Below are 13,335 nucleotides of genomic sequence, written 5' to 3'. Positions count from 1 at the left end.
CTCTCTCACTCTCTCTCACATATAAGAAAGATCAGGAAACATATTTGTAAAACTTTTTTTTACACGCATTTAACCTCTCCATATATACATTTTCTTCAACTTGTACCGGGGGACCTTGAGAGGCCTGTGGGCATCCTAGAGCAAAACAACCTGCATGTACATCTTCATGAGAGTCTCACCTTTCCACCCTTATCATATTAGTGTGTTGGCCAAACTGTTAGGAAGCTACAGACAGAAGTTGGCAGATCGGTTGTACCGACTTCCGTCCCAAAACGCCTGTGTGTGGGGGAGGGGGGGTCGTAGAGCAAAATAATAATAGTTCGGACGCTACAGACGATTTTATGAGAAAAGCGATTTACGGGATGTCTCATGGACTGAGAAACACCGCTCTAGCGCTGTCACCATTCACCGCAGATGAGGAAGTGCGACATCGGCGGATGCGGTGGATTTAGACGCATCAAAACATATCTCTAGCTTAAACTTCACGGGGAAGTTTTTATTAGGATAATTTGATTTCCGCTGGGGGCGCGGACATCGACTCTAGGGGTTAAATAGACCGCCAATGCAATGCATGATTGTTACTAGCATCGAACTGGTGCCATATCAGCTGTTCCGTTTCTGAACTGGTTTCGTTTTATTAGTATGACTAATGCTGCAGACAAGAATAGACTTTAGCTATATGATGGTAAATTCCATGTGCTGTGCAAGTGGACAGATGGTATGTGAAACACTAAGCACAGTGTTTTTAATGCGAATTCAAATAGGTTGTGATATCAAGTAATATTTGCAATATAGCCTAGGCTTGTGTAATATACTGATTTAGTGGTCACTTTCATGGGAGAGAAACATACCAGTCTGTGTGCAGGTCGTCGATGACCAATAGAATCTTGGGCTTCCGAATGACAGGTTTGGCGGGCGCTGCTGCGGCAGCTTCTGCCACCGCCGCTGAAGCCTTGGCTGCTGCTGCAGCATTCTGTGCCAACTGGGCGGTCTTCACCACACTGGAGAAGGAGCTGAGGAAACCCCCGGGGGTCGGGGCCGGGGACGAGCCTAAGGCCGAGCCCGAGGCCGGGACCTGTGGTGGCAGGCTGGGGGGCGTTCGCCTCTCTGTGGCTGGGGAGGCGGGATTGGAGGTGGAAGAGGGCGGGGTGGGGCGAGGCCCACTCTGCAGGTCCATCATGTAGCCGTTGGGGAGGTTGGCTACGAAGCTGCTGTCGGACAGACGCCTGCGTAGGTAGTTCATGGTGACTGGTGGGTTGGTCGTTCAGGCCAGCAGGACTAGGGTAGACAGTGGGATCTGAGAGAGAGACCGAGAGGAAGGAAGAGAGAATTATTATAAATTTGTAACAATAATAATAATTTGTGTTCCCTCCGGCACAATACAACACACAAATTCTATATGCTACTGTAAATGTAAAAACCAACGCTTCCCATATAAAATGCATTTGGAACAGAAGGAGAATGGAGCAGTAGGCAGCATCATGTCGTCAGCTTAGCTCTCATAGGAACACACTGGGCTATAAAACGCAGCCAGCCAGCAATCATTGATGAAGTACGAAAGCAGGATTGCGCAACCCTGTTGGAACCACAGTGGCAGCCTCAGACACATACATGAGCTATTGCCTTAGGTAGGGGGGGATTCACATTCACAAACCTAGTCAAACACACCGAATGCATTTTGAATCTGAATCTAAACAATGGCTTTGCATATTGAACAGAGATACTACTAATAGGCTCATGTTAAGGGGGGATTTTAGGTGGGATGGACTTGAGGGCCTTCATACAAGCCTACTTAGAGTCCCCCAATCACCTCATGCATTTTAAATCTAACCATCGACTTTCTGCATATTAAACAGTTGGTACAGTACTAGCATAGGAATTAGCCTCATGTCAGGAAGGATGTGGGGGGGAATGAACAATTCAAACCTGTTTAAGGAGACTAGCTGCCTTAATGCATTTTGATTCTAACTAGAGGTCGACCGATTAATCGGAATGGCGGCGTAATTAGGGCCTATTTCAAGTTTTTATAACAATCGGTAGTCGGTATTTTTGGGCACCGATTTGCCGCTTTTTTTTCTTTTTTATATTTTTTAACTAGGCAAGTCAGTTAAGAACACATTCTTATTTTCAATGACGGCCTAGGAACGGTGGGTTAACTGCCTTGTTCAGGGGCAGAAGAACAGATGTTTACCTTGTCAGCTTGGGGATTGAATCTTGCAACCTTACGGTTAACTAGTCCAATGCTCTAACCACCTGCTTTACATTGCACTCCACGAGGAGCCTGCCTGTTACGCGAATGCAGTAAGAAGCCAAGGTAAGTCGCTAGCTAGCATTAGACTTATCTTATAAAAAAAAACAATCAATCATAATCACTAGTTAACTACACATGGTTGATGATATTACTAGTTTATCTAGCCTGTCCTGCGTTGCATATAATCGATGCGGTGCGCATTCGCAAAAAAGGACTGTTGTTGCTCCAACGTGTACCTAACCATAAACAATGTGTTTCTTAAGATCAATACACAAGTATATATTTTTAAACCTGCATATTTAGTTAATATTGCCTGCTAACATGAATTTCTTTTAACTAGGGAAAATGTGTCACCTCTGCAACAGAGTCAGGGTATATGCAGCAGTTTGGGCCACCTGGCTCGTTGCGAGCCAACTTGGCCAAAACGGGGGATGATATAACAAAAGCGCATTTGCGAAAAAAGCACAATCGTTGCACGACTGTACCTAACCATAAACATCAATGCCTTTCTTAAAATCAATACACAGAAGTATATATTTTTAAACCTGCATATTTAGCTAAAAGAAATCCAGGTTAGCAGGCAATATTAACCAGGTGAAATTGTGTCACTTCTCTTGCGTCAGGGTATATGCAACAGTTTGGGCCGCCTGGCTCTTCGCGAACTAATTTGCCCGAATTGTACGTAATTATGACATAACATTGAAGGTTGTGCAATGTAACAGGAATATTTAGACTTAGGGATGCCACCCGTTAGATAAAATACAGAACAGTTCCGTATTTCACTGAAAGGAAAAACGTTTTGTTTTCGAGATGATAGTTTCCGGATTCGACCATATTAATCAACTAAGGCTCGTATTTCTGTGTGTTTATTATATTATAATTAAGTCTATGATTTGATAGAGCAGTCTGACTGAGCGGTGGTAGGCAGCAGCAGGCTCATAAGCATTCATTCAAACAGCATTTTCGTGCATTTTGCCAGCAGCTCTTCGCTTCAAGCATTGCGCTGTTTATGACTTCAAGCCTATCAACTCCCAAGATTAGGCTGGTGTAACCGATGTGAAATGGCTAGCTAGTGAGCCGGGTGCGCGCTAATAGCGTTTCAGAGTAGTTGTTCCCCTTGCTCTGCATGGGTAACGCTGCTTCGAGGGTGGCTGTTGTCGATGTGTTCCTGGTTTGAGCCCAGGTAGGAGCGAGGAGAGGGACGGAAGCTATACTGTTACACTGGCAATACTAAAGTGTCTATAAGAACATCCAATAGTCAAAGGTATATGAAATACAAATTGTATAGAGAGAAAGAGTCCTATAATTCCTATAATAATATAATAACTACAACCTAAAACTTCTTACCTGGGAATATTGAAGACTCATGTTAAAAGGAACCACCAGCTTTCATATGTTCTCATGTTCTGAGCAAGGAACTTAAATGTTAGCTTTTTTACATGGCACATATTGCACTTTTACTTAATTCTCCAACACTTTGTTTTTGCATTATTTAAACCAAATTGAACATATTTCATTATTTATTTGAGGTTAAATTGATTTTATTGATGTATTATATTAAGTTGAAATAAGTGTTCATTCACTATTGTTGTAATTGTCATTACAAAAAAAAATAAAGAAATAAAAAAAAGATCGGCCGATTAATCGGTAGCGGATTTTTTGGCCCCTCCAATAATCGGTATCGGCGTTGAAAAATCATAATCGGTCGACCTCTAATTCTAACCATCAAAGTGCTAACAATCTGCGTTGCATACAGAGTGGAGATAGTGAGATACTGGGCTTGATCCAGAAGAACGTCATTCAGATCGGCTGCACTGACTAAGAACGATGTAGAGGCGTGCTGATTAGAGTGAGAGCTTGAGTTATGACACTTTGAATAAGCGCCTCATGAATATATATTCATCTATAGTCAAAGAAGAGGGCTGTATGGGGGAGTTAAGGCATGTTATGGGGTGGGTTTGCTGACTATCAGACACTGATTGATACAGAATTGGATTGTGTGGGTGAAAAAGAGGAGCGAGGATTGCGGGGAAAGGACATGACAAGGTACTGTGGGAAATCAAAACATCAATTTTATAAAAGGCACTAGCTCAGACCATAGACAGCCTACCAGATGGCATAGCACTCCCAGGGGCATAAAATACATTACAAACAATTACATATGAAATGTTCAATGGCAACTTTCCTGCACACGACATGTAGAATATGTTGCTATAGCTGCTGTAGCAGAATACTGCAGAGAACATGCCCCTCAAAGGAGATATGTCTGTTCATTTTTCAAACTGTGTCAAAGAACATGTTTAGCTTGGCATTAATGCCATTGACTTTGCAGGGACTTAAAGGAAAAGGTTGAATACAATTAATACTGAAGCAAATAGGGGCATTGAAAGTTAACAGAGATTACACAGGGAGCTGTCCACTCTGTGGTGCTGAAACAGTTAGAGCCCATCCTTAGAGATCCATCAATCACCACTAAAGGTAGGGGGAAATCCCCATCTTTAAACCACTACTGGCGCATTCCCCCACTTTCTCACCATCCTTAAAGCAACTTTCCTCTCATCCCTCTGCACATACAGTATCTGATGCTATTAAAGCCTTATGGGCCAACCCTTTCTCTCTTTTAAAGACAGACAGTTTCAACAAGGCCTTGCAGAAGTGAGGCTTATAAAACCCCCCCAGGGCCCCAACTGATCACCCCTCTCTTAGCCTTCTCTGTAAACGACAGATGGTGCAGTACCAGTCAAGGCTCTAAGGCAGGCAGCAATGGTTTGCATTGCGCTAGGGAAGGCAGTAACGGTAGTCTCTCCTCTGTAATTAATGGATACAGCAGGATAATGCTAGACTAAGGCAATGTTAAAGACCGTGGGGGTGGGCTGTGTTGATGCATGGTGACGATAGGGTTGCTCGCACCAGGGTCAGGCGAAGGGCAGACCAAGAGGACCACAGGCCATGGGTAAAGGGGGTACCTGGGGTGGATTAGAAGCTCTGTGACCTTTTGAGTGAGTATCATAGAAGAATGATGTGTAGCACTGCTGAAGAGGAATGGTGCCCTCTTACCCTCCGCACAAGGTAAAGGTGATTGTCATGAAGACTCACAGAAATAGCCCTGAGGTGTTCTGGCAGAGTTTGTATGTGAAGAGATGTGGATATGACACGGCTAACTGAACCTAGAAAAGTCCATCTTGCTTTCAAGTGGGTGATAGAGAATATTTTCCATATTAAAAGCACATGCAGTGAGCAGAGGGAGCTTCGGCGTCTCCCTTCCGTGCATTTAGCATGTTAGCGGCATTACAGAGTTTGTATTATTCATGGGGGTCAATGTGTCGGAGATCAGGGATATGGAACGTTATATATTGGGTCATTACTTAAATGAGGGGAAATCACGATGGTGAGGAGGACTACAACTTGAAAGACCCTAAGCACTGTGGAGGATAACAGTTGTATATGAATTGCATTGCCTGTAACTATGTGAAAAATACCATTAATAACGAATTAACAGCAGCACATCTAAAAGCAATCTAAAAAGCTAGAGCATAACGATACAATGGGGTTTGGGCCTCCCTCTAACAATTCAGCTTTATATTAATAGCTCATCCTACTTTAAAATTACACATGCGCACACTCATACCCGACCCGTACGAAGCACACGTTTCTGGTCCCCTAGTACTTAGTGAGATAACTGGCACAGCAGTCGCTTAGCAACCAGTTCCTTTTTTATGACTAGTCTAAAAGAAACTTGGCACGGGATCTGATGAGCGTGATGACATACAGTATTTGTGAGTCATCACGATACATCAACCACATGGCGTTCTATAGGGTTAAAAACAAAGAGTCAGCTCTGTTTTATTCTCACTAGTGCCATCTTCACCGAAGACCTACACCACCTCATCATTAGTCATGAAAATAAGGAAACAGAGGATACAGTGCATTCCGGAAAGTATTCAGACCCCTTTGACTTTTTCCACATTTTGTTACGTTACAGCCTTATTCTAAAATTGATTAAATAAAAACTTTTCCTCATTCTACACACAATACCCCATAATGACAAAGCAAAAAACAGGATCCTTGAATTTTTTGCAAATTTATAACAAAAAAAATACCTTATTTACATAAGTATCCATACCCTTTGTTAAGAGACTCGAAATTGAGATCAGGTGCATCTTGTTTCCATTGATCATCCTTGAGCTGTTTCTACAACTTGGAGACCACCTGTGGTAAATTCAATTGATTGGACATGATTTCGAAAGGCACACACCTGCCTATATAAAGGTCCCACAGTTGACAGTGCATGTCAGAGCAAAAACCAAGCCATGCGGTTGAAGGAATTGTCTGTAGAGCTCCGAGACAGGATTGTGTCGAGGCACAGATCTGGGGAAGGGTACCAAAACATTTATGCAGCTTTGAAAGTCCACAAGAACACAGTGGCCTCCATCATTCTTAAAATGGAAGAAGTTTGGAACCACCAAGAACAATTTTATCAATTTTAGAATAAGGCTGTCAACGTAACAAAATGTGTAAAAAGTCAAAGGGGTCTGAATACTTTCCGAATGCGCTTTACTTTTGTTTTGATACCGACATTAGAATTAACAATTAGAGCATCTTCTTGATTAAAAGCCTTAAAACAAAATGTATTACTATGTGTTTAAAATGTAACTGGTGATAAGACTGCACTTACACAGGTAGCCCAATTCTGATATTTGGCCCAATTATTGGCAAAAGAGCTGATTTGATTGGCCAAAACACCAATTAGTGGAAAAAGATACGAATTGGGCAGCCTGTGTGAACGCAGTCTTAAACGTAAATCATAGTCCACAGTGTGGGTGTGAACATTTAAACGTTTGAAGGAAATTGGGATTGTTAATGTAAAGCAAAAATTCCTTACTGAAAAACAATGTTAATTGTTACAAAAGACATGCAGAGAAAGTCAAGCGATGGAAGCTAAATCCTGTATGGCAATACTTTGAGAAGTTAAATGAGAAGAGAGTGAAATGTCAACTTTGGAGGTGGAATTGAGGTACTGTAATGGAAGTACAGGTGCAATGCTTAACCATCTGAAAGGGACCCAAACCGTTGCAGGCAGCACAGCTGCATTGTGAATTCAAGTGGAATTTTATTAATTTCTTAACGTTTAAAAGGAAAACCAAAAAAAAAGGCAGTTTAAACGTCAAGAAAATGTTTACATTCGTCACATCCCTAGTCCACAGATGCTGACACGCGATAGTCCGGCGTCCCATTGTGACCTACAGTAGCTACACGCCTCAGACCAACATCCAAAATTCCTAACTAATGCGAAGCTGTGTACTCTTAATTTGAATGTGTTGACAGTTGGAGAAATTGCTTGAGTAGTGCTGAGACAGTCCAATATTCTAATAACCTGCTGTCCGTACGCGTACAAGTTTTGACTATGATAGATGCTTTCGTCCTTGATGGTAAAGTCATTAACAGCTCAAAATTCCCTGCTCGACTTCTGAAGGTCTTACCCATGAGGTGTTTTTACACAGCATGTTTGGGCCGGGCCGGGCCTTTCTCTGCATGCAGCCTTGGCTTGGCAGCAATGAGGCACAAGCTCTACAAGACTTGAGGGTCACTGCCACTGAGAAGCATTGAGGGAGTTTGATTTAGTGCACCGGGCTATGGCCCATGACGTAAATGTGCAAAAGTGGTGAAGGAGGAGTGCCCTTCACAAATTAAACACTAATCTACTGCGCTCGGTCATGTTGTCAATGTGATAGCCTGACGCATCGTTCAGAAGCATACATCTCATTGGTAAGGCTGATAAAAAAATAATAATTAAAAAGGCTTTAAGCCACCAATTTTGCATGTGAAAACTCAGATAAGAGTCACGACACCCATTATCGCAGATTGTTCTGAATGGTTTCTGTAGTTAAAATGTAAGACATTTTTCTTTTTGGGTGTAGTTACCTTTTAACGCAAGAATGCACCAGCAATATACAATTGTTTGGTTAGCAATGTTTTGTAGAGCTCATCTGATGGCATAATTTGCTAAACAAATCGCCACTGGATTTATGCAAACAATCATGATATCATTCTGTCAGGTAGGCATAGGCTACTTTGCAGTTAACATTTAATTGAAAAGGTTTTTGGGGAAAGCCTTTCCATCTCTACCAGAAGAAAGTTATCATTAGCGTCATTGCTAACTGCTACACTAAGGGCAGAGATACGCGTGCACCGCAAACACACACAAGTGCATTCCTGTGCCATTTCAGAAAGTTGCATGAAAATACAAATCACTGATGCATGTTGTTCATGTCTTATGATTAACTTGGTCAAATTAATAAATGTTCTAATAAGTTCAATACATGTTTTTATATTGTTGAATTCCATTTTCATGTCTGGATTCCATGAGTCCGTCTGCATTCGCCGCTACTCAGAATTTATAGGGCCCCATGTATAGTGTTTTGCAATGGTATTGGTTTGGGTTTAATAATAAAGGTCACTAATCATACAGAGATATTTTCTAATAATTTCACTGAAAAACATGTGACTGGTATGTAATGGTTTATAATTATTAGGATTGTCGAAACATTGGAGTCACTTGCCCATTTTTCCATCACATTTTTGGGCTTGTAGGAAAAGTCTTCATATGAGAACTGCACCATAAGGACAGCCCTCTTAGACAGCTACCATTTGCTGGACTATTGGGGAACAGTTGGGTTAAAGCAACAGGATGCTAAGTGGAGGACATACTGAATTGGTTTCATGGAGGACTGGCTTGACTTGTGAGGATGACCACACTATTTTCATCATGAGCAAAAGCGATTGGTTTTCTACCCAAATTTGCATTAAAAAAAAAGTTTGATCCATTTAATAAACTCAAGAGAACTAGCAAATTTATGTAAGGATTTAGCAGTAACAGCAGCATCTAGTTGGCAAAACCTAGTACCTTCACACTAATTTATAGGGGAAAATGCAAGTGACTTTAATGGCCAATTTCTCTGAACAGGGGAAAACCCCATCACCAAATTCAGTGAGAATACATTACATAGTATGAATAAACAATACTCCAAGCCACAGCGTCATACTACTTGTCAAACACAGAACTAGCCTTTGGTGTGGGATTTGGGAAGTCTGTGGGTGGCTTTTTATTTGTATTTTCACATCTTAAATCATTACTAAGAAGATTTACCAAATCGGATGTTGGGTACTATATTTATTGAATATTATATGAATCCTATAAATGTAAATAGCCAATTTTGGTACAATCAATTAGCTTAATTTGTCAGAGTTCAAATAATGTTTTAACAATATAATGTCTTCTCTTATCTGTTTCCAAGTGATTATTTTCCCCATGTTAGGGATGCACACAATCACAGCACCAGATCAGGTGTTGCTGATGTGTGCTTATACAGGTTCAGAGTAATGCTGGGAAAGGTACTTTCTTGTATACTGGAGCCTCAGAATGGAATGAGTTGCATCTGCCTATGAAAACAACATCCTCTCTGGACAGCTTTAAAAATAAAGTAAAAATATATTTGATGTCTTCTGTGCCCATATGAATAACCCCTATGATGTAACTGAAATGACGAGATCGATGTTCTTCTTCTATATTTTTGATTTATTATTTCACTGCCATACTGTGTTCGATCTTATCTAGCCATCTTGTGTCAAGAGGACCACAATGGAAATAAATCCCAGACTTTGTGTGTTGTCCTCAATTTTTTTATTCATGTGTATGTATGGCTTTTACGTTGTATGTGTGCTTGTTTTTTAAAATGGTCGAATTAATAAACTAAAAAAACTAAACTAAAACCACAGAAATAATTTCAGAACCATCCGAGATGGTGGATGTCAAAATCCTCTTGGGCTTTTTGAGGTGGAACAACATCTCTCATTACTACACGTGCTAAACCTACATCACGTCGCCATCAGTCAAAACTGGGCGCCTGGCTCACGCCCGGGAGGCAACCCGCTTCCAAAACGAACGCAATCAACGCTAACCCGAGTCACCCAGGGTAGGCCCGGGGCATTAATCAAATCCCCTCATTGTATCATCAGCTCCCAGCCACCTAGAGACCACAGAGGGTGGTGACCTTAGACGGCCTATCAGCCTGCCACTACAGTGCCAGGGCTACACAACCATAGGCACAAACCACTTAACCAATCCCTCGCCACATCATCATAAGCAACCAGTCCTGCAGTTAGGAGGCAGAAGAGGATACTTAAATATACCTAAATGCACATCAACAGTTCTCTCCTTGACTGAAGGATTTTCCATTCGTTTTTCACAGACTGCGATTTATTGTGTGTGTGTGTGTGTGTGTGTGTGTGTGTGTGTGTGTGTGTGTGTGTGTGTGTGTGTGTGTATAAAATACTGCTGAGGCATAGAAATGGATGACGTCATTAAAAGCTTAATATTCCCTGCTCGATGTCTTTGTCTTATCCATTAGGTGTTTACACAGCATGTTTTTGGGCTGGGATGGGCTGGACTGTGCCTTTCCCCGCATGCAGCCTCGGCCTGGTCACAGTGAATGAGGCAGTGGCTCAAGAGGGTCAATCAGAGGCATGGCATCAACATCATCATCACCTCTCAGCCACAGAAAGACATAACAGGTGTCAACCTCAGATCGCCTCTCACTGCAGATGGCCCGTCAGCGGGCAAGTACACAAAAGGTTTGGCTTATTGTATTATCATTCGCAACGAGGACTAGATATCAGCATTTCTATTTTTACTGCAAAAACTGCTCAATTGAGCAAATATCCAGATGAGCAAATGAAACATCTACAGCTTTTCATTAGACTGAACACTCGGAACACTCCCAGCCATCTCAAGGAGAAACTATTCAATATTGAATGGTGTTATTCACTAGATTATGGCTTCCTGTTGAGATCGTCAAGAATCGCAGATCAGAGCCCAAAGAAAAAAAGTCACTAGTATCGATTATGTCTGTGGTACATAGCCAATTATTTCAATTGAACATTTTGGATTGTCAGACTGACTAAAGAATCAAGGGGAAACACTGGCAGAGAGAACCCAGGCTACAGCTCACTAGCTATATACTCAGTCACAGGCTGACAGCACATGCACAACCGTTGAGTTAAAAATCAGCAATGACAGCATCTCTAGACATGGATATGATTCTATAGATAAAATATATATGCATGATCATACAACCTTCAGTAGCTTAATAGACATTCTGCATGATGATAAACAGTCTAGTTTCCTATCAACTTGAACGAAAACAGGAACCGTGACATTTTCAACAAGTGCGTTCACTCGCTCTGGATAAAATAGCATTATTTTGGTATATTTGGTAGATCATATCATTTTTCTATACATAATTGTTGTATAAAACATGCCAAATATGTTGATGCAGAGGGTTGGGATTCACTAAATACAAAGAAAAGCTGACTGATAAGCCCAATTAGGAACGCAGGTGCGTGTAACAATGTCCTAGCTGCATGCGGGAATTCCCTTTTCACCCAAAACCATTCAATAAATCACAAGATATTCATGAACAGATCATTGCCGCACACCGTTACCGACTACCCCGTACCCCGTGTACTGTAGCAAGCAAACAGTCCTGACTGCAACGCGCTAATTAGCCTGCGCAAATAAATATAACCAGCGTCTGAAATACGCTAACGTGCTCGAAGTAACCGTTTCGTTCGTATGGTGAATGATCAATTTCAGCTGAGAGCGGTGGACCGAGAATAAAAATACATGCAGACACCACATTGAACTACGAGCAGCCTTCATAAATATTTCTGTAATGTTTTACCTGGGTATCTGGTATCACAAAGTGTTTGGATGATGCTCCCCTTGCGCTCGTGTCACAATCCTCACCAGCTCGCGCTTCAGGATCCACCACTCTCCTTTGTATCCCACAATGCATGCTGGGAGCTGCAAAATGCATCCATTCCTGAGATCCCCTGCTTACCTCATTGGTCGATTAATTTGTGGTATTTAATAGCGTCCCTCATAATTTGTTTGACTTGTGGAATATAAATATTTAATATTTCAAGGATGTGGCAGCATTGAATTTTCAGTTCAGACAAATCCAGTGCTGAGAGATAAGAGAGACTCCAGGTAGGTGTTTTATGGGCTACTGATTTCCAGGGAAGCCCTACTTCCTTGAAAACACCCACCCACCCCCACACACACACACACACACACCACAGAAAAAACACAGAAAATATTTATATTAATTTGGAATCATATATCTTGTGTAGGCTCAATAATTATTTGGATTTCAGACAGAAGTAATCATTTCTGTTATGTATGTTCTTGGGACACCAATGTGTTTTAGCCTATCCAGAGTCAGACCACAATCTCTTTATGGCAAATATGAATTCAATTACCTTTGCAAAATGATGCCCTCCACAATTGTAACATACTTGTTTACTGTCTCAATGCTCCCTATCCCATACACTCTTAGACAAAAAGGGTTCCAAAAGGGTTCTGCAGCTGTCCCCATAGGATAACCTTTTTTTTGGTTCCAGGTCGAACTATTTTGGGTTCCATGTAGAACCCTCTGTGGAAAGGGTTCTACCCGGAACCAAAATGGTTCTACCTGGAACCAAAAGGGTTTTTCAAAGGGTTCTCCTATGGGGACAGCCGAAGAACCCTTTTTGATTCTAGATAGCACCTTTTTTTGTAAGCGTGTAGGGCCAGAAAACCTGTCACACGAGAGTACACTTCACCACTACTTTCAATGACCATTCCGGGATTGAATGAGTCAAAGCTTTAACTCTCAAATGTAATGCCCTTGCTTAGTGCTGTGTAATAACTAATAATGACGCAAGTGCCTGATTTTTATTATAAACATTTACATTTTTTATTTGCATTGGGAAACACCTCTTCTAGTAGGCTATATGAAAAGACGTTGCCTCATATTGGAAACTTTTAATTCATTAAAACAATGCCGACTGAATTAACTAAAGCTTAAATCTTTGATTGTTTATATGCTAATTCGAATTTAGTGAACAGTTCCTTGCTCATCCTTCCAGGGAAAAACACAGTGCATTCACAGATGCTGACTCCCATTGATTCCCTTAGTAAAGATATCATTGTCCCTATAAGCAGACTAATTCATTTCAGGCATAATACAAATACCAATTGCTTG

The 13,335-nt window shown here is 41.4% G+C and overlaps 1 protein-coding gene across 1 annotated transcript in view; it reads right to left on the bottom strand.

Annotated features, from left to right (window-relative positions):
- The window catches only part of LOC106609096 (synapsin-3), a 111,699-nt gene extending 99,450 nt beyond the window's left edge, over positions 1 to 12,249 (bottom strand). The window contains exons 1-2 of the mRNA XM_014207499.2: positions 11,992 to 12,249; positions 852 to 1,297 (exon numbers count right to left, since the gene is read on the bottom strand). Of these exons, the coding sequence (XP_014062974.2) occupies positions 852 to 1,243 (392 nt within the window). The 5' untranslated portion in view covers positions 1,244 to 1,297; positions 11,992 to 12,249. The remainder of the gene's footprint in view (positions 1 to 851; positions 1,298 to 11,991) is intronic.
- Between the last annotated feature and the right edge of the window lie 1,086 nt (positions 12,250 to 13,335).

The sequence above is a fragment of the Salmo salar genome, chromosome ssa07 (genome assembly GCF_905237065.1).
Source record: "Salmo salar chromosome ssa07, Ssal_v3.1, whole genome shotgun sequence".
In the NCBI taxonomy this organism is placed as follows: domain Eukaryota; kingdom Metazoa; phylum Chordata; class Actinopteri; order Salmoniformes; family Salmonidae; genus Salmo; species Salmo salar.
This window is presented reverse-complemented; position numbering and strand designations above follow the sequence as displayed.